The 20550-nt window shown below is 42.6% G+C and overlaps 1 protein-coding gene across 8 annotated transcripts in view; it reads right to left on the bottom strand.

Annotated features, from left to right (window-relative positions):
* Positions 1–20550, bottom strand: part of nfat5a (nuclear factor of activated T cells 5a) — a 100331-nt gene that overhangs the window by 24672 nt on the left and 55109 nt on the right. For 7 of the 8 annotated variants that reach the window (XM_061969161.1, XM_061969159.1, XM_061969160.1 and 4 more), the window contains 10 exons: positions 19614–19742; positions 16820–17465; positions 16559–16742; positions 8939–9129; positions 8687–8859; positions 6222–6356; positions 6094–6146; positions 5880–6012; positions 3119–3297; positions 1063–3049 (listed from right to left, as the gene is read on the bottom strand). In XM_061969161.1, the coding sequence (XP_061825145.1) occupies positions 1063–3049; positions 3119–3297; positions 5880–6012; positions 6094–6146; positions 6222–6356; positions 8687–8859; positions 8939–9129; positions 16559–16742; positions 16820–17465; positions 19614–19742 (3810 nt within the window). Of the gene's footprint in view, positions 1–1062; positions 3050–3118; positions 3298–5879; positions 6013–6093; positions 6147–6221; positions 6357–8686; positions 8860–8938; positions 9130–16558; positions 16743–16819; positions 17466–18011; positions 18194–19613; positions 19743–20550 lie in introns of those variants that run through there. The other variant, XM_072913727.1, reaches the window with a different exon arrangement.

Genomic DNA, 20550 nt, shown 5'->3' with positions numbered 1-20550 from the left:
GTAAAACAGTACTAAACAATTCCATTAAAAAAAAAATTGGTGTCATTATTAACTTTCTGTCCAAGCTTGTATAATCTACTGCCTTGTTCAATTGTAAAAAATATTCTGTGCCTAAAATTCACATTTCTATCAAAATTATCATACTGTAAACATGGTAAGCTAACTTCATTAAAATTAATAGTCCTGTCAATAGCATGGAATTACAATTCAAATGTAGTTTTTTTGTAAGCCTTTCAAAAGAATTCAAAATATGAAAAATGAATGAAAATTAATTTAAGCCATCAGACACTTGAAAAGTGGCACATCACATCTCTAATGTAATCATTTTAACTTTTCAACAGAAATAGCACTGCAAAAATATTAAGGACATACTTCTGTATTTTGGTAGTTATGCTGTCAACATTTAACAAGATTTCTTCAACTTGGACTTGAAAGCATAAATAGTATAAACACTTTTAACAGTACTAAACAATTCCAATAGATAACATTGGTGTCATTACCTTTTTGTGGCTAAAATCCAAATTTAGCAACGGCATTAGACTTGTGTTTTTTGTCCCAACGTGGTCTTTTACATCGCTAATTCCTCCGTGTCCGATCGAAAAATCTTGTCTGCACAAGGTGCAATTCGCGTAGTTTTCACCCTTTTTGGAACGGATAATTATACCCGGATAGGCTTTTGAATATTCTTCACGGAATGACTGCAGTTTTCTTTTCGGTTTAAGACTCGTTTGCGATTTTTCTCCGGCTGATTCCATGATCGTTCGCTCGTTTGGAAACAATGGGCAACTGGTGCCTCGTGCTTGGCAGCGGTGCTATAAATAGCCTCCCGCATGGCATTCGGAATGGCTCGATAGGAAGTTACGGGAAGCAGTGTCGATTGTCATTGTTGTTACGCGATTTCGTGAATGAATCTTAAAAAAAAATAAAAATTTTTGATTAATGAAAAACCATATTTTTTATCACTGCAACCGTAACCCGGAATAGGTTGATGAAAACCGTACTAATTACGGGAAAACCGCAGTAGTTGGCAGGTATGAGAAACTAGCTCGACGGACAACTTACCATTCTGAATGCCAAACACAAACAGGTTGGCTGGTCCTCGCTGTGCCACGTTGTCAGTCACATTTGTCTGGAAAAGCTGCTCTGGGGGCTGCTGGCCAGGGTTGTCCACCACGCCCACAGCCCCTTGGACCACAAAGATGGTTGTGCTCGGTGGCGCCGCCTGATTGTTCAGCTCCTGTGAACCACGAGTTGAGCCCACCTGCATTGGTTGCTGTTCCTGGAAAAGGCCCCGCTGTTGGTTCTGTGCGGCTGTCTGATCCTGGAAAGACATAGGTTCTGCTGGCTCCTGCTGGGGAATTTCAACAGTGATGCTACCCATCTGGGAAGGACCCTGGGTCTGGGTGCTGAAGAGTATCGTTTGGGGAATGGCCTGTGGGTCTAGATCAGTTGTGCAGAGGAGCAGACCTGTCTGCTGTGCTTGGGAGAGCTGGCTCTGAGGAATGGGGTTAGGTTGGGAGTGGTTGGGTATGCTTTGGAACAAGGATCCCTGTTGCCCAATCGTGATTTGGGGTGAATGCTGTTGATTTTGTTGTGGAGATTGTTGTTGTTCCATGGGGGTGCTCTGTTGCTGCATTTGAGAAAGTGAAGCTTGAGGTTGGTTTTGAAACATGGCAACCGGCTGAGACTGGCTAGAAGACGTCTCCATGGTGGAGATGAACGTCAACTGCTGCTGCTGTTGGGATTGAGGGTTCGGGGAAAGGTACTGCTGTTCTTGGCCGAGGCTGCCGCTGGTTAAAACCGTGAGTGTATTCTGGAGCAAGGCAGCTTGGACCTGCTGTTGGGAGCCCTGTGTCTCCGCTATGGGCCTCGGGGATTGGAAGAGTTGCTGTGGAGGGGACGTATGAGATGGGGGCTGGGTGGGGAAGCTGGTTTGGATGGTGAGCATCTCACCAGCTTGCTGAAGGAGGGAGACCGGCTGCTGCACCTGGGGGGAGGAATGGATCTGTGGTTGGAACAACTCGGCCTGCAGCTGCTGTTGCAGGTTCTCTAACACTTGCTGTTCCTGCATCTGCTGCTGTTGGAGATTGCTCAAAGCCTGGCTTTGTTGCTGTTGTAGTTGATGTTGTTGTAAACTGCTCAGCATTTGATTTTGTTGCTGATCCTGGAGCTGGATGTTATTCATGACTTGTTGCTGCTGATTCTGTTGCAGTTGCTGTTGTTGAATGTTCTCCAGCATCTGTTGCTGTTGTAGTTGTTGTTGGTCTTGCGGCTGTAGTATAAGTTGTTGTTGGATCTGCATGTTTCCGATGACTTGTTGCTGCTGCTGCAGATGGTGTTGTTGAAGATTACCAAGAAATTGATGCTGTTGCATTTGTTGTTGGTGTTGTTGAAACTGTTGAATCTGCTGTTGCTGCTGCTGCTGCTGCTGCTGCATCTGCAGTTGTTGCTGTTGCGACAGCGAATTATCGGTAGTTCCCAACCGAAGGCTGTTCATGTTTTCTTGGACATGCTGTTGAAGGGATTCAGCAGAGGGCGTGGAGCTATAAAGCACAGAATTTAGCTGCTGCTGGACTACAGCTGCCTCTAAAACCTGCTGGAGTGTGGTATTACTTCCAGCCTGGAGCTCTCTTACAGCCCTCTCCAGCTGGGCAACTCCTTCCTGGGCATATAAAGAAACCTGTGACTGCTGGGCCTGGGGCTGAGAGGGTGCAGCTATTTGGGGCATAGCTACAACAACAACCCCACCACTGTTAGAATGTTCAGGAGGCAGGCTTTCCTGAGGGTCTCTGAGGAACTGCTGGGGAACTTCTGGTGTCACAGGAGGGATTGTTGGATCTCCTGACATTGGGAAGGATGTGGCTGGGGCAATGTCTTGCTTTTGTATGGAGTTGAGAGACTCGAGGGTGGGGAACACAGGGGGCGCTTGGGGAAGCTCCACGTCTTCAGGTTGAAGGGGGATTGAGCTCTGAAAAGACTCCCCAACTGAATTAGGGCTGGAGCTGAGTTCCAGTGTCTGCTGCACTGTGACAATTGGATCAGCAGATTGCTTTGAAACGAAAAAGAAATCCATGTCAGCAAGAACCGATTGATGTTAAACAAGTGAAATTAATCCTACCTTGAAGACATTTGAGGGCGGTTGATTGCTAGAAACTTCCATTGGTGTGTCCTCTTCTCGTTTGGTCGGCTGACCAGAGCATTCCGTTTGGTCAGAACCAGATTTGATCGGACTATTAAATATACATGTCGTAAAGGAAGTAGCCTCTGTTTTTACAGTTCGGTTGTCTGCGTCATCAGCTGAGGAAGAGGGGGAAACATGATAGAATTATTGTATTAACGGTAGGTCCAGGACAAAGTCCTGGTGGGGGGTTCCTTTGCCCCCCGACGCAAAATGATTATTAGCATTCAGACAGGTTAAAATGTTGCTAAAACCATCACTTTTCTATCAGTCACAGTGACTTTTCAAAACAAAAATATTACAGCAAAAATCATATGGGTTGATTGACATGTTTATTCTGTAAGCTAACTTCAATAGTTTGAAATTATTTTGACAGTTAATGCCAGTTATCCTGTCAACCTTTCACAAGACTTCAATTTGTTAATTGAAAGTATAAACATTTTTTACAGTAAACAAATAGTAAAACAGTACTAAACAATTCCATTAAAACAAAAAATTGGTGTCATTATTAACTTTCTGTCCAAGCTTGTATAATCTACTGCCTTGTTCAATTGTAAAAAATATTCTGTGCCTAAAATTCACATTTCTATCACAATTATCATACTGTAAACATGGTAAGCTAACTTCATTAAAATTAATAGTCCTGTCAATAGCATGGAATTACAATTCAAATGTAGTTTTTTTGTAAGTCTTTCAAAATAATTCAAAAATATGAAAAATTAATGAAAATTAATTTAAGCCATCAGACACTTGAAAAGTGGCACATCACATCTCTAATGTAATCATTTGAACTTTTCAACAGAAATAGCACTGCAAAAATATTAAGGACATACTTCTGTATTTTGGTAGTTATGCTGTCAACATTTATAACAAGATTTCTTCAACTTGGACTTGAAAGCATAAATAGTATAAACACTTTTAACAGTATAACAGTACTAAACAATTCCAATAGATAACATTGGTGTCATTATCTTTTTGTTTGCTCAATTATTGCCTCCGTAAATAAAACTTCGGCATTTATCACATCCAAAGAATCTGTTTGGGCGACGAAAAACGTTGAAAGTTTTCTACTTGTATCGCTAGCAACGGCATTAGACTTGTGTTTTTTTTGTCCCAACGTGGTCTTTTACATCGCTAATTCCTCCGTGTCCGATCGAAAAATCTTGTCTGCACAAGGTGCAATTCGCGTAGTTTTCACCCTTTTTGGAACGGATAATTATTCCCGGATAGGCTTTTGAATATTCTTCACGGAATGACTGCAGTTTTCTTTTCGGTTTAAGACTCGTATGCGATTTTTCTCCGGCTGATTCCATGATCGTTCGCTCGTTTGGAAACAATGGCCTCGTGCTTGGCAGCGGTGCTATAAATAGCCTCGCGCATGGCATTCGGAATGGCTCGATAGGAAGTTACGGGAAGCAGTGTCGATTGTCATTGTTGTTACGCGATTTCGTGAATAAAACTTTTTTTTAAATATTTTTTTTTAATTAATGAAAAACCGTATTTTTTAATCACTGCAACCGTAACCCGGAATAGGTTGATGAAAACCGTACTAATTACGGGAAAACCGGAGTAGTTGGCAGGTATGTATTAATATTTTGTCCACTAGCGACGCTGAGATCATTATTCATGCGTTCGTTACGTCTCGTCTCGATTACTGCAACGTATTATTTTTGGGTCTCCCTATGTCTAGCATTAAAAGATTACAGTTGGTACAAAATGCGGCTGCTAGACTTTTGACAAGAACAAGAAAGTTTGATCATATTACGCCTATACTGGCTCACCTGCACTGGCTTCCTGTGCACTTAAGATGCGACTTTAAGGTTTTACTACTTACGTATAAAATACTACACGGTCTAGCTCCAGCCTATCTTGCCGATTGTATTGTACCATATGTCCCGGCAAGAAATCTGCGTTCAAAGAACTCCGGCTTATTAGTGATTCCCAGAGCCCAAAAAAAGTCTGCGGGCTGTAGAGCGTTTTCTATTCGGGCTCCAGTACTATGGAATGCCCTCCCGGTAACAGTTAGAGATGCTACCTCAGTAGAAACATTTAAGTCCCATCTCAAAACTCATTTGTATACTCTAGCCTTTGAATAGCCCCCCTTTTTTTAGACCAGTTGATCTGCCGTTTCTTTTCTTTCTCCTCTGCTCCCCCCTATCCCTTGTGGAAGGGGAGACACACAGATCCGGTGGCCATGGATGGGGTGCTGGCTGTCCGGGGTCGGGACCCGGGGTGGACCGCTCGCCTGTATATCGGTTGGGAACATCTCTGCGCTGCTGACCCGTCTCCGCTCGGGATGGTTTCCTGCTGACCCCACTGTGGACTGGACTCTTACTGTTATGCTGGATCCACTATGGACTGTACTCTCACAATATTATGTTAGACCCACTCGACATCCATTGCATTCGGTCTCCCTAGAGGGGGGGGGGGGTTACCCACATATGCGGTCCTCTCCAAGGTTTCTCATAGTCATTCACATCGACGTCCCACTGGGGTGAGTTTTTCCTTGTCCTTATGTGGGCTCTGTACCGAGGATGTCGTTGTGGCTTGTGCAGCCCTTTGAGACACTTGTGATTTAGGGCTATATAAATAAACATTGATTGATTGATTGATTGATTAGTAACAGTATTTCATGAAGCAAAGTCTAATGGAGAGGTCGGTCGATACCAGATTTTCACAATCAAAGAAACAAGGACTTTACCTGAGTCTGGAGTATAGGTGAATGTTTGGGCTTCATGTGATTTACCAGCATTGGTCATCACAAATATTCCCACGGAAACAGGGGCAGTTATTGACTGGTCATGGAATGGAGGGGCTGTCACAATCAGATGATTCTTGGAACAAAAATAAGAGATCCAAAAAGCAGTTATAATTGTAATCAAATTTACAGCATTGTTATTGCCACTTGCATTTACCTGATGAAAGAGGTCCATGTCTATCTTGGCCTCAGCTCGCCAGGAACTATCATCTACAGAATATAAAAGTATTGTTTTTTTCTTCCATCAAGCAGGTTCATCATAAAATATTTACACAATTTACACACCTCCAATGTTCTCCTGAAAAATGACTTTGGTTCCTTTGAGAAAGTTCTTTCCGATAATAAAAACTTCCTCCCCTCCTCTCGCAGAGCAGCAGTGAAGACTCTTTTTTAGGATCTCTGGCACTCCTGCTGGCTGGGCTGGGGAATTGCAGTAGGATTTCAAGTTTAAGTTTCAAGTTTATTCACAATACCATATAACAAATACAATAGTAGTGAAATATCATCATTTAAAGATGTTGGTACGTGAAAGGGTCCCCCAAATAAGCTAGAAGAAGCTTTTGACAGGGGGTCCAGAGGATAGTATATACAGGTAAAAGCCAGTAAATTAGAATATTTTGAAAAACTTGATTTATTTCAGTAATTGCATTCAAAAGGTGTAACTAGTACATTATATTTATTCATTGCACACAGACTGATGCATTCAAATGTTTATTTCATTTAATTTTGATGATTTGAAGTGGCAACAAATGAAAATCCAAAATTCCGTGTGTCACAAAATTAGAATATTACTTAAGGCTAATACAAAAAGGGATTTTTAGAAATGTTGGCCAACTGAAAAGTATGAAAATGAAAAATATGAGCATGTACAATACTCAATACTTGGTTGGAGCTCCTTTTGCCTCAATTACTGCGTTAATGCGGCGTGGCATGGAGTCGATGAGTTTCTGGCACTGCTCAGGTGTTATGAGAGCCCAGGTTGCTCTGATAGTGGCCTTCAACTCTTCTGCGTTTTTGGGTCTGGCATTCTGCATCTTCCTTTTCACAATACCCCACAGATTTTCTATGGGGCTAAGGTCAGGGGAGTTGGCGGGCCAATTTAGAACAGAAATACCATGGTCCGTAAACCAGGCACGGGTAGATTTTGCGCTGTGTGCAGGCGCCAAGTCCTGTTGGAACTTGAAATCTCCATCTCCATAGAGCAGGTCAGCAGCAGGAAGCATGAAGTGCTCTAAAACTTGCTGGTAGACGGCTGCGTTGACCCTGGATCTCAGGAAACAGAGTGGACCGACACCAGCAGATGACATGGCACCCCAAACCATCACTGATGGTTTGGGTTGGTTTGGTTTGCATTTCCTTTGGAAATCGAGGTCCCAGAGTCTGGAGGAAGACAGGAGAGGCTCAGGATCCACGTTGCCTGAAGTCTAGTGTAAAGTTTCCACCATCAGTGATGGTTTGGGGTGCCATGTCATCTGCTGGTGTCGGTCCACTCTGTTTCCTGAGATCCAGGGTCAACGCAGCCGTCTACCAGCAAGTTTTAGAGCACTTCATGCTTCCTGCTGCTGACCTGCTCTATGGAGATGGAGATTTCAAGTTCCAACAGGACTTGGCGCCTGCACACAGCGCAAAATCTACCCGTGCCTGGTTTACGGACCATGGTATTTCTGTTCTAAATTGGCCCGCCAACTCCCCTGACCTTAGCCCCATAGAAAATCTGAGGGGTATTGTGAAAAGGAAGATGCAGAATGCCAGACCCAAAAACGCAGAAGAGTTGAAGGCCACTATCGGAGCAACCTGGGCTCTCATAACACCTGAGCAGTGCCAGAAACTCATCGACTCCATGCCACGCCGCATTAACGGGCAATTGAGGCAAAAGGAGCTCCAACCAAGTATTGAGTATTGTACATGCTCATATTTTTCATTTTCATACTTTTCAGTTGGCCAACATTTCTAAAAATCCCTTTTTTGTATTAGCCTTAAGTAATATTCTAATTTTGTGACACACGGAATTTTGGATTTTCATTTGTTGCCACTTCAAATCATCAAAATTAAATGAAATAAACATTTGAATGCATCAGTCTGTGTGCAATGAATAAATATAATGTACAAGTAACACCTTTTGAATGCAATTACTGAAATAAATCAAGTTTTTCAAAATATTCTAATTTACTGGCTTTTACCTGTACATGGAATGATGGAACATGGTAGCAAGTACAACAACAAAAAACAAAACAAAAAACAACGCTATATGATTAACACAAGATAATAGTACTAAAGCAAGCATACACATACATACATACATTCATTCAACCATGCAAAACCCAACAGTAGTCTACCCCACATGAGGCATTAAATATAGGTGGTTAATAGATAAGTTTTTAGTTTATTTTTGAAGTTGGAGAATGGATACAGCATCTTGAGGCTCTCATTAAGCCGGTTCCAAATCTTTGGTCCCCTGCATACAACACTTCGAGCGGTACAATCCAGTAAACGATGTTTCCCTGATATCAAATCTAAGTTACGAGTGTTGTGGGCATGCTGGGGATGGTAGATAGGAACCAAGCTACAGAGCCTTAAATTCAGCCTGTAAATGACTTGATAGGTTAAACAAGCATTTTGATAAATATTGAACTCTGTCAGTCTTAAGAGATGATAATTATGGAATAGATGTCGAGTGGGGGCATTAAACTTGGACCATAGCAAGGCAAAAACAAAACGGTTTTGTAAATACAGGTGGTTTTTCTACTCACTGCACAGAATGGGCGACGAGGGGACTTGTAGCGTAAGGATGGATCCGTCGGTCTGAGGGATGTTGACTCTAAAGGCCAGCCGAGCACGGGTGCTCTTCTTTTTAGATCCTGCTACACCGATACGTGCCTCCACATCAGCATTGCGTAGCTTTAAAATTCCAACACAGTCCACCCTATATGGGAGAATGAGGTACTCAATTTCAACTTTGTGTAGCAAGAAATCTCCCAGAAACAAAATAAAACAGCACTTACGCAAGTTTCATGTCATTGCTGGGCTCCAGAGAGATCTCAATAACAGTGGTGCCTTCAATGTCCACTTCTGTGCAGGCGGTGGTGTTGCGGCCGGTCACTTTACAGGCCTGGTAGAAACCATGCGGCTTCACTTTGCCTGCATCATTTGCCACAAACACCTGCAGCACAACCGCCTCGCTAACACCCTCCAACTGCGGGGGAAGGGGAAGAAATCAATTAGGTTATTTTGAAAAAAGAAGTGAAAACTGCCAATTCAAGAAATGTTCTGTGTGTGTAGAGCCTGCTTGGATTTATTATTGCAAGGTTACAAATGAAATAGTTTAAATGGGTGGTTCTCTGGTCAAAAAGTTAAGCAAGGAAAGCGTGCGTCTGTTTTAATGTCTCAACTACGGCCATCAGAGAAAAAGGGGAACTGCATTTTTTTTTTTGATCTCGCCCATCATTCAAAAATCATGAGACATAAGAACATACTGTATATGTTTTTACCCCCGATTCTTAAGATAAAAAAAATAGAGATGTCCGATAATGGCTTTTTTTTTTTACCGATATCCGATATTGTCCAACTCTTAATTACCGACACCGATATAAACCGATACCGATATATACAGTGGTGGAATGAACACATTATTATGCCTAATTTTGTTGTGATGCCCCGCTGGATGCATTAAACAATGTAACAAGGTTTTCCAAAATAAATCAACTCAAGTTATGGAAAAAAAAAATGCCAACATGGCACTGCCATATTTATTATTGAAGTCACAAAGTGCATTATTTTTTTTAACATGCCTCAAAACAGCAGCTTGGAATTTGGGACATGCTCTCCCTGAGAGAGCATGAGGAGGTTGAGGTGGGCGGGGGGGTGTATATTGTAGCGTCCCGGAAGAGTTAGTGCCGCAAGGGGTTCTGGGTATTTGTTCTGTTGTGTTTATGTTGTGTTACGGTGCGGATGTTCTCCCGAAATGTGTTTGTCATTCTTGTTTGGTGTGGGTTCACAGTGTGGCGCATATTTGTAACAGTGTTAAAGTTGTTTATACGGCCACCCTCAGTGTGACCTGTATGGCCATTGATCAAGTATGCATTGCATTCACTTGTGAATGTGAAAAGCCGTAGATATTATGTGACTGGGCCGGCACGTAAAGGCAGTGCCTTTAAGGTTTATTGGCGCTCTGTACCTCTCCCTACGTCCGTGTACACAGCGGCGTTTTAAAATGTCATAAATTTTACTTTTTGAAACAGATACCGATAATTATGAAACAGATACCGATAATTTCCGATATTACATTTTAAAGAATTTATCGGCCGACAATATCGGCAGTCCGATATTATCGGACATCCCTAAAAAAAACACGTGCAAGATGTGGCTAGCCTTCAAAGCCCTCTAAAACAACTTAAACCATTATACACACACTGTATAAACCAGGGGTCGGCAACCCGCGGCTCCGGAGCCGCATGCGGCTCTTTGATCACTCTGATGCGGCTCAGCAGCTTACTTGCTGAACCCCCCAATTTTCCCGTGAGACTTCCGGATTTCAGTGCCTCTCGCAGAAAACTCCCAGGATCAATATTCACCGATTTTCACCCTTACAGCTATAATAAGGGCGTGCCATGATGTTACAACATTTGGCGCCCTCTACAGTCTGTATTGACAGCGTGCCAGCCTAACACTTGTTGTACAATATACGTCTTCTGCTTGCACACGTACGTGACAGTAAGGCATACTTGGTCAACAGCCACACAGGTTACACTGACGGTGACCATATAAAACAACTTTAACACTCTTACTAATAATGCGCCACACTTTGAACCAAAACCAAACAAGAATAACAAACACATTTCAGGAGAACATCTGCACCTTAACACAACAAACACAACAAAACAAACACCCAGAATCCCATGCAGCCCTAACTCTTCCGGGAGACATTATACACCCCTGCTACCACCAAACCCCGCCCCTACCTCAAGCCTGCTCCCTCACACATCAACCCCCCCCCCCCCCCCCTCTCTCTCTGTACGACGGTTGAGGTGGGCGGGGTTTGGTAGCGGGGGTGTATAATGTATCCCGGAAGAGTTAGGGCTGCATGGGATTCTGGGTATTTGTCCTGTTGTGTGTATGTTGTGTTACGGTGCAGATGTTCTCCCGAAATGTGTTTGTCATTCTTGTTTGGTGTGGGTTCACAGTGTGGCGCATTATTAGTAAGAGTGTTAAAGTTTTTTTTTATACCGTCACCGTCAGTGTAACCTGTGTGGTTGTTGAGCAAGTATGCCTTGCTGTCACTTCCGTGAGCAAGCAGAAGCCCCATACAACATGTAGCCGATCTGGCACGCTGGATGTAGTGGGCGCTATATGCTGTACCATCACTGCACGCATGACGCTGAGAAACGCTATGCAGTTAGAACCCGCACGAGCCTAAAAATTCCATGTAAAGGTGTGGGCAGCGTGTCTGAGACCCTTGGTTTATACATAGCATAAAGCAAAAAAAAAAACTTTGTATGCAGTGTTTCATTTAAAATTTCAAAAGTTTTTGCGGCTCCCATTGTTTTCTATACCGGTAATTTGTGAAACTGGTCAAAATGGCTCTTTGACTGGTAAAGGTTGCCGACCCCTGGTATAAACAATCAATAAGGATCCATCCATCCATTTTCTACCGCTTATTCCCTTCGGGGTCGCAGGGGGTGCTGGAGCCTATCTCAGCTACAATCGGGCGGAAGGCGGGGTACACCCTCAATATGTAAAATAGTTACTGTATTTTGGTGATTTTAAGCATGACCAGAACTTAATTCCTGGGCGCATTCATTTCAGTACCCATAGCAATGCACTTCCTACTTTCGTTTAACGTGTTTTCCTACTTCCGTCAACAAAACGTGTGTTTGCTAATCATGGCAAATTTGGTAGTAGATTATGAAGACGACTATTTTTGAATAAATGAGGATTCACAACCTTATCTTTTTTAACCTGAATTTATGGAGGATGTACTACTGGTTATAGAAGTTGAGCGAGCTCGAAGAGAAAAAGAAACGTTGGAGCAGACGTGGACCGAAAGAGTCAGGACTGGCGTGACTTGGCGGAGTAGTACGCAGTGTTGTTATTGATGAAAAGGCTTCTTGTATCTTTTGGTTTGATTGATTGAAACTTTTATTAGTAGATTGCACAGTACAGTACATATTCCGTACAATTGACCACTGCTCGAAGAAACTGCCTCACAACCAAAGACAAACTGTTTGCACTAACAAACCCTTCAGTAGTAGAAACTTTTTTCACATTTACCCAAAATCAACTGGAAATTTTCCCAGCAAGCTGGACCAAAACAGACAACTAACCATCGAGTAAGTCGCCATAATACTCATCATGATACACGCAGAATATAATGCTTGTTATTACAACTAGCTGTGTATAAACAAAACATGAAATGTGGGCTAATACTTTACAGATTGGTGTCCTATCGCATTACAAACTCAAAAGCCATTCAGGTTCTGACGCAGAAGCTGGCTTTAACTCTTGCTAGTGCCGTGACAGTGTGAGTTTCTCTGTGAGCTAGGCGATGTGTTACTATGCTAGAAAAAAAAAGTTCCGCAGTGTCGCTACAGCTTGTTTATTATACAGGTTACAGAATGTAAATGAAGTATTGTTGGCAGTTTTAGGATGCCTTTTTTCATAGTGATTTACAGGCAGAATGGACTGTTGATAGCCTCCTAGAATGAGCCGATTATTACAAATTAGAATGCAAAAAAACTAATAAAATACATGTGTTTTTGTCTCTCAAAGATTGTGAACAGTAAGCAAGATTACAAACAAGTGTAGTTCCCCCTTTAATGCTAATAAGTTCCTTAACCCTAGTGTAATGTTCATATTGTTGTTACTCAGCCAGCGTTTGTGGGTCTGATGGACCCGTTGCATTTTGTGGCTTTAAATGCCTCACAATCAAACACTTTTATGTTAAAATACTGAACAGATGTTTTGCCTTATCCCAATAAACATCTGTTCAGTATTTTAACATACAAGTGTTTGATTGTGAGGCATTAAAAGCCACAAAATGCAACGGTTCCATCAGACCCACAAACGCGGGCTGAGTAACAACAATATGAATGTTGCACGGAAATTTTATTTGGCAGTTTCTGCATCCCACAGGGATTCTTCTTTTGTGTTTCTGCACCTGCGGTTCCCACACAAGGTTGCAACATTGTTTGTCAACACTGTCTGCTCTCATTTTCTCGGACATTTGACCCTCTGATGTTCTGTGTACCTACACTCTGTCCTCCTGTCTAGTCCTCCTGTGTGTTTTTGTGTGTGTGTGGTACACAGAACAGTGGACCCGGACATCTTATATGTAATAGAAATGTGTAGGAGGGGTGTATGGTGTGTGGTCATTACCAGAGGTGGGTAGTAACGCGCTACATTTACTCCGTTACATCTACTTGAGTAACTTTTGGGATAAATTGTACTTCTAAGAGTAGTTTTAATGCAACATACTTTTACTTTTACTTGAGTATATTTATAGAGAAGAAACGCTACTTTTACTCCGCTATTTTTATCTACATTCAGCTCGCTACTCGCTACTAATTTGTATCCATCTGTTAATGCATGCTTTGTTTGTTTTGGTCTGTCATAGTGCCTGCGTTTCAACAAATACAGTCACTGGTGACGTTCACTCCGTTCCACCAATCAGATGCAGTCACTGGTGACTTTGGACCAATCAAACAGAGCCAGGCGGTCACATGACCTGACTTAAACAAGTTGAAAAACTTATTGGGGTGTTACCATTTAGTGGTCAATTGTACGGAATATATACTGTACTGTGCAATCTACTAATAAAAGTTTCAATCAATCAATCAAAAGTGTGAAGGAAAAAAGACCCTTTTTTATTTCAACCGTACATCCCGTCAAAAGCCTAAAGACTGACTGCACAGTTCCTGTCTTCACAATAAAAGTGCCGCTCCATCGCGCCTGCGTTTTCAAAACAAGAGTCTCCGAAAGCCAGCGCAAACAAGCTAGCAAGCTACGGAGTTTGCCACCAATGTATTTCTTGTAAAGTGTATAAAAACGAATATGGAAGATGGACAAATAAGATGCCAAAAACCAACCACTTTCATGTGGTATTAGACAGAAAGGAGGAACTTTTTTTCTCCTCCATTTGAAAACGTGGACGCTATCAGCACTACTGTCTGATTACAGTCAATGCAAGTCATCAGAATCAGGTAATACACCAACTTATATTCTTGTCTTCATGAAAGAAAGGAATCTATATGTGTTAAACATGCATGTATATTCATTAAAACACCTTTAACATGTAAACAAAAATGGCAAAATAAATAAATATAAATTATATACTGTATATATATATATATATATGATATGTGTGTGTATGTTACTCATCAGTTACTCAGTACTTGAGTAGTTTTTTCACAACATACTTTTTACTTTTACTCAAGTAAATATTTGGGTGACTACTCCTTACTTTTACTTGAGTAATAAATCTCTAAAGTAACAGTACTCTTACTTGAGTACAATTTCTGGCTACTCTACCCACCTCCGGTCATTACCGTATTTTTCGGACTATAAGTCGCAGTTTTTTTCATAGTTTGTAAACTACTAAGTACTCAGGAGCGACTTGTGTGTGAAATTATTAACACATTACCGTAAAATATCAAATAATATTATTTAGCTCATTCACGTAAGAGACTAGACGTATAAGATTTCATGGGATTTAGCGATTAGGAGTGACAAGATTGTTTGGTAAACGTATAGCATGTTCTATATGTTATAGTTATTTGAATGACTCTTACCATAATATGTTACGTTAACGTTCTCAGTTGGTTATTTATGCCTCATATAACGTACACTTATTCAGCCTGTTCACTATTCTTTATTTATTTTAAATTGCCTTTCAAATGTCTATTCTTGGTTTTGGCTTTTATCAAATACATTTCCCCAAAAAATGCGACTTATACTCCAGTGCGACTTATATATGTTTTTTTCCTTCTTTAATATGCATTTTCGGCCGGTGCGACTTATACTCCGGAGCGGCTTATAGTCAGAAAAATACGGTCAATATGTATTCTGATATATGTTCTTCCCAGAAAATGAGCCAAAGTCAGTGAGTTTCAGTTTGAAAATTTAATTGTATCATTTTTCTTTTAAGAAAAAATGAAAACGGGTCCCACAGACCCGAACACCACACAGCGGTTAAATGGTACAAGCAATTAACATGAGCGTGTCATGTGACTGTCCGAGAGAAAACGCACAAATAAGAGTCGAAATGAACACAGAAAAAGGTACACCGAGTGGTAAGGCAAGCCCCAAATCCCTGCTTCTGACTAGACCAAAGCCACCTGCAGTCAAATGTGTGGCAGCACCCCGAAATCTGCAACTGAGCAATAATGTGGAGTGCAATGGGTCGACCAAAACCGTCTTATGCCCTAACTGTCATGAAGGCTGAGGAGGCACCCTGCCGACACGCACACCTAGCGTATCTTTTATTGTCACAGTAGGTTTGTTTGATAAGTGAGCCTGTGTGCTGATAAGCATGTGTGAAAGCATGTTTGTTTGTGTGAGAGATAGCCTATGTGTGGGTCTGTAGTGTTGTGTTTGTGTCCATTGTGTGTTGAGCTGTTTAAAATACAAGTTAAACATTTGTTTACAGCAAACTAATTGTCCAGACTCATTTTGATAGTATTAACAGCTTGAAAATGACCTGTCCAAGGTACACTTATAATAATAATACCTGGGATTTATATAGCGCTTTTCTAAGTACCCAAAGTCGCTTTACATGTAGAACCCATCATTCATTCACACCTGGTGGTGGTAAGCTACTTTCATAGCCACAGCTGCCCTGGGGTAGACTGACGGAAGCGTGGCTGCAATTTGCGCCAACGGCCCCTCCGACCACCACCTATCATTCATCATTCAATTCACCGGTGTGAGTGGCACCGGGGGAAAAGGGTGAAGTGACTTCTACCGGCGATTAATTATGACTTAATAACGGACAAACGATTAAATGTTTTAAACATTTGACCGCCCTAGTCTCAACTAGAGCTGGCCGATTATAGAACCGTGATCGTTGATCGCGATTAATTTGAGTTCGATCACGGTGATTAGCTGTTAACATATTTCCTCGATTAAACATGGAGAGTGGCCGTGCCAGCAACCTGAGGGTTCCTGGTTCGATCCCCACCTTCTACCAACCTCGTCACGTCCGTTGTGTCCTTGAGCAAGACACTTCACTCTTGCTCCTGATGGGCTTTGGTAAGGGCCTTGCATGGCAGCTCCCGCCATCAGTGTGTGAATGTGTGTGTGAATGGGTGAATGGGTGAATGTGGAAATAAGTGTCAAAGCGCTTTGAGTACCGTATTTTCCGGACCATATTATTTTGTTTAGAGTGGGATTTGATTTAGTGCGCGGCATAGATTTGCTGTGTGCGGAGGAGGCGTGAGCAGTGTAATCCTGCACAAGACAATCCGAATTTAATTTGAAAAAAAAGTGATATCAATCGAGATCGGATGATATGAAAAAATGAATCGTGATCATTTTTTCTGCCAGCCCGAGTCGCCAACTGAACTTGAGTTGAATCGGTGTTTGCATAGTTTCCATGCCAAGAAGCAGCTAGTGGGTCTCCTGTGTCAAACCTTGATGGTGGGGAATCCCTGCTGTGTGCGGTCTTTGACAGAACCTCGGCTGCCCTCGGTCAAATAGCGAGCTCTGTGCTGGGTTTCAGGTTGCACCAGGATATGTAATTCTTTCCCATTGCTTCTTGGGGGGTACTGGGTAAATAGCGAACCACCCTTCACTGCCGTGCCTGGCTCAAGAGAGCTGAGAAGAAGCATAAAGCACAAGATGACATTAATATGACAAGTTATTGTAAGCAACTTGAGGACTAGGATACCCACCCGGTCATGGGACTGGTCTTGTCTGGGCCCAGTTGGGAAAGGACAAAGTGAGGTGCCTTGGCACTGTCGGCATCAAACACGTCCATGCTGTCCTCAGGGGGAGCAGCCTTCGGGCCGGGTCGTTGGCGAGGGGTTCGTTTTCTCGACTTGCGTGGCACCTCCGTGTTGTCGTTGTAGGAGAAGGAGCTGGCTAAGCTAAAGTTGGAGACGGAGTCATCAGCCCACATGCTGTTTTGACTTTGCTCAGAGTCTGGGCCTGGCGCTCCAGCTACGGGGGGCTCTTCTAGGCAGGACATCTGACTATCATCAAACAGGTCCTCAGGTGGCGGGGATATGCTTAATACAGGCCTCCGCTTTGATGGGGTGTTCTGAGGCTGCTGAACTCCTAGCCCTGACAAGACCGCTGACCCAGCATCTCCTGCTGCAGCGCTTGCTCCACTGTTGCTCCTACTAGTAGCAGACACTGCTCCTTCCATGACTAGGACTTCTGAAGCTATAGCTCCATCCCCTCCAGTAGAGTGAAGATGCTGGGGGGCCTTATGGTGGTCTGAGGTCAAAGAGGCGGGGCCAGTGGATATGATGCCAGAGCATGGTGGGGCTCCCATGGCTAAGGAGGCGGAGGGGCTGGAGGTGGAAGATGAGGCATCTGCAGTAGTATACGAACAAATGAGTTAGTAAGGTTGTTCAGCACAGAGCAGGCTAGCAGTCCCACTCAAGCAGCTGAATTTTAACTGATTTCCCCTCTTCCCAACTGTAATTTCAAGAATGTTATGGGCCCTATGCCCTCACGAAGCATGCGAGAGCTGTCAAGCATTGATCAAAAATTCTGAAGTTAAAGTTGAGAAGGGTGTTTACTATAGGTCCCACAATGTTTTGATTCCTAGAAACCCTTTCTCTAATAAATCAATGTGACAAAACTGACATGCTTTGTTTACAAAAACAAAAGCAAGCTACAAAAATTGTAACATACACATTGCCAGAAAGAAACATAACAAAATCTGGTCAAAACTTTCATGTACAGCCCAATTTGCAAGCTGGTAAGGTGGCGTCAAATTAAATTTGCCAGGGTTACCAGGGTTATATTACACTTTGTGCAATGTGCATTCAGTAGTCAAGTATTTTGCGCATGCCAATTGGAAGATTTTGTTGGGACTGAGCGTAGCCATAGAGACAGAATAAACAAGCCTCTGACCTATGGAGCAGTGAACTGCAGACCATTTTATATGCAGACACTCCCTGCCTCAGAGGGAACTTCCTGCAATAAAAATGAGACAGCCAATGAGCAACAAGAGAGCTGATCATTCAAGACTCAACTTCTGTCAATCAGTAAATTGGGTAACTTAAAATTGTGAAGAGAGCCCTGTTTTGTGGTGTCGACTCTACATTTTGAAGCATTCATGAGGCTCCTCATCCTCAGAGGGACTTTACAGCATTCATGCTTCCGATCAGCACTGCTTAGGGTCGGGATAGAAAAAAAGATGCATTAAAAGTGGAGCTCTCTCAGAAACTTTGTTGACCAGTTTGCTCTTTAAAATGCAATTTCAGACTAAAATTGTTCCCATTTATAACTCATGTTGGGTCTCCTGAACCATGATCTAAGATCAGACCACATGAATTTGTTCAGTCCAATCATTTCTAGGGGCAACTTCACTATTTCATTCAAATCCATCCATTCTATGTCGTGAATTTGGCAGCTTCTCTGAAATATAGGATTGGTGATGTGAACGAACCTTCCCTCATTTTAAACAAAGACCACACACTTTCAGAAAGGTTTGAAAGGTTCTAAAGTGAGGTGGTGTCTGAAATATTAGCACATTGACAAAATGAAAAAAGCCTAACAAACAAGAAATGCCTGAGTGAACCGTTATTCTGGGTCACAGGCAGTGTTCGGATCTGCAGTGCCAGGTGATTCTGCATTGGTGTTTCACTGCAGTGTAAGAGTGGTTGACCCAAATATTTATTTTCAACTGCCCAAAAAGCCAGGAGACAAAAAACATTAGGCACAAGCATCGGAGGAAAAGACGTGCAACAAAACGTGAGTGAAATGACAAAGACTAAAGTGTGTTAGGGTCCTGTCAGTGCAAAAACACAAAACAAAAGAACTACAACATCCTTTTATTTGGTTTAGGAGATGAAATGATGCACAGGAAGTAAAACAAATAAAACCTCTATCGTCTTTTATAGTGGCAATGCCCTGAGGCCCATCTCAGAATCAACCAAAGAATAGCTTCACCATTTTAGAGGGTCACGAATCTTAAAAATGTGTTGCTTAGTTGAAAAATGTCACGAGTGAGAAGGCTGCCCTTTACATAGCCAGCCAGCGAGACAGAAAGAGGACAAAAGCCAAGAAGAGCCACAAGCAGCGATGGAGACCACCTGAATGTTTCTATTGAAATAGTCTTTACTTTCTTTGAAATAACTTAAAAAGATGGCATTTGTTGCCAGAGAATAACTCAGAAGAATCACATGGTTAAGATGGGAGAAGCATGTGCACATTGCAGTGTGGAATTCTGGATGAACATGGCATCCTCCACACAAAGACCAACAGTGTGCATGCCCCTGTTGCTCCCACTGCAAAGTCCGTAACCGCGTTGAAGCAGGGATTGTCAGTAAAACACACTTTAGTCTGATCTCAGTCACCGGTGAAAGGGTGAAGTTGCCCCCTATCACCGATTGAAAGGCATGTTTCTTTCTCCCCCCCCACCACCCTCCCATAAAGGTATTAGGAGAACACTTTGGTAAGTTGGCCCTGATTCCCAGATCATGGTTTTCATCTGCTGGTTTGTTGACTCACCTGAAGCCAAGGCTGCCGAGGGAGGAGGCCCCGCCTCTCCCCCGCTCTTCTGGCTCATGGCGGCTGGGTCGGTCTGGGCGGACGACTGCTGGAGCTGGAGCTCTTTGGGGAGGAGGTCATATACGGACTCTGAAATACAAAACAAGTGGGGTGTGTTATGTTTTAAGAAGGACCACATAGCTGCCCTCTCATTGTTGGCGGTAAAGCTTGTAAAAGTGTTGGGACAATGATGGAGTCCGAGTGAAACACTAAAACTGAGGACAAAAGGGAATCATGACCATCACACCTACAGGAACTGCAAATCTTTTCTTTGCAGCTACAACAGCTTCCATTCTTATGGGATTGCTAGGAATGTGCTCATTTGACCCAAATAGTTTTTGTGAGAAATGTTGTTGTGTTTCTTCTCAACACCCTAAGTTTTGAAGACTTCACTGAGCTGGGTGAGATATTGATTGAGACTTTTATTAGTAGGTTGCACAGTGAAGTACATATTCCGTACAATTGACCACTAAATGGTAACACCCGAATAAGTTTTTCAACTTGTTTATATGGGGACAACGTTTTTAGTTTAAAGCTGCTGTACGTCACGGTCAAGTAGATGCTTAGATTGGGCTTACGTTTGATTGTTGTGACCGCCCTCCTCCTCCCTCAAACCTTCAGGATACGCACGGAGAAAAAGAATAATGACATGGCGCTGTTTGAAGTGATTTTTGCTCTCGCACAACTCCTTAAACGCTGCTTTGCATCTGTTTTTTTAGTCCTTTAGTACACAAAGATCTCTCCTGTGGGTGGGAACGCACTGTGGGAATAATGTGTTGAAGCTGATGTTTTTGTCTGTCTTTGCAGAGTGTTTGCAGGGCATTCGTTGCAGGCAACATGTCTTCCTCCGTAGTAGTAAAAGTATCATGCACAATCGACGCCATGTTTATGTGAGCTT

This window comes from Nerophis lumbriciformis, linkage group LG08 (genome assembly GCF_033978685.3).
Source record: "Nerophis lumbriciformis linkage group LG08, RoL_Nlum_v2.1, whole genome shotgun sequence".
Taxonomy (NCBI): Eukaryota; Metazoa; Chordata; class Actinopteri; order Syngnathiformes; family Syngnathidae; genus Nerophis; species Nerophis lumbriciformis.
The sequence above is the reverse complement of the archived record's forward strand: the minus strand, read 5'-3'. Positions and strand labels throughout refer to the sequence as shown.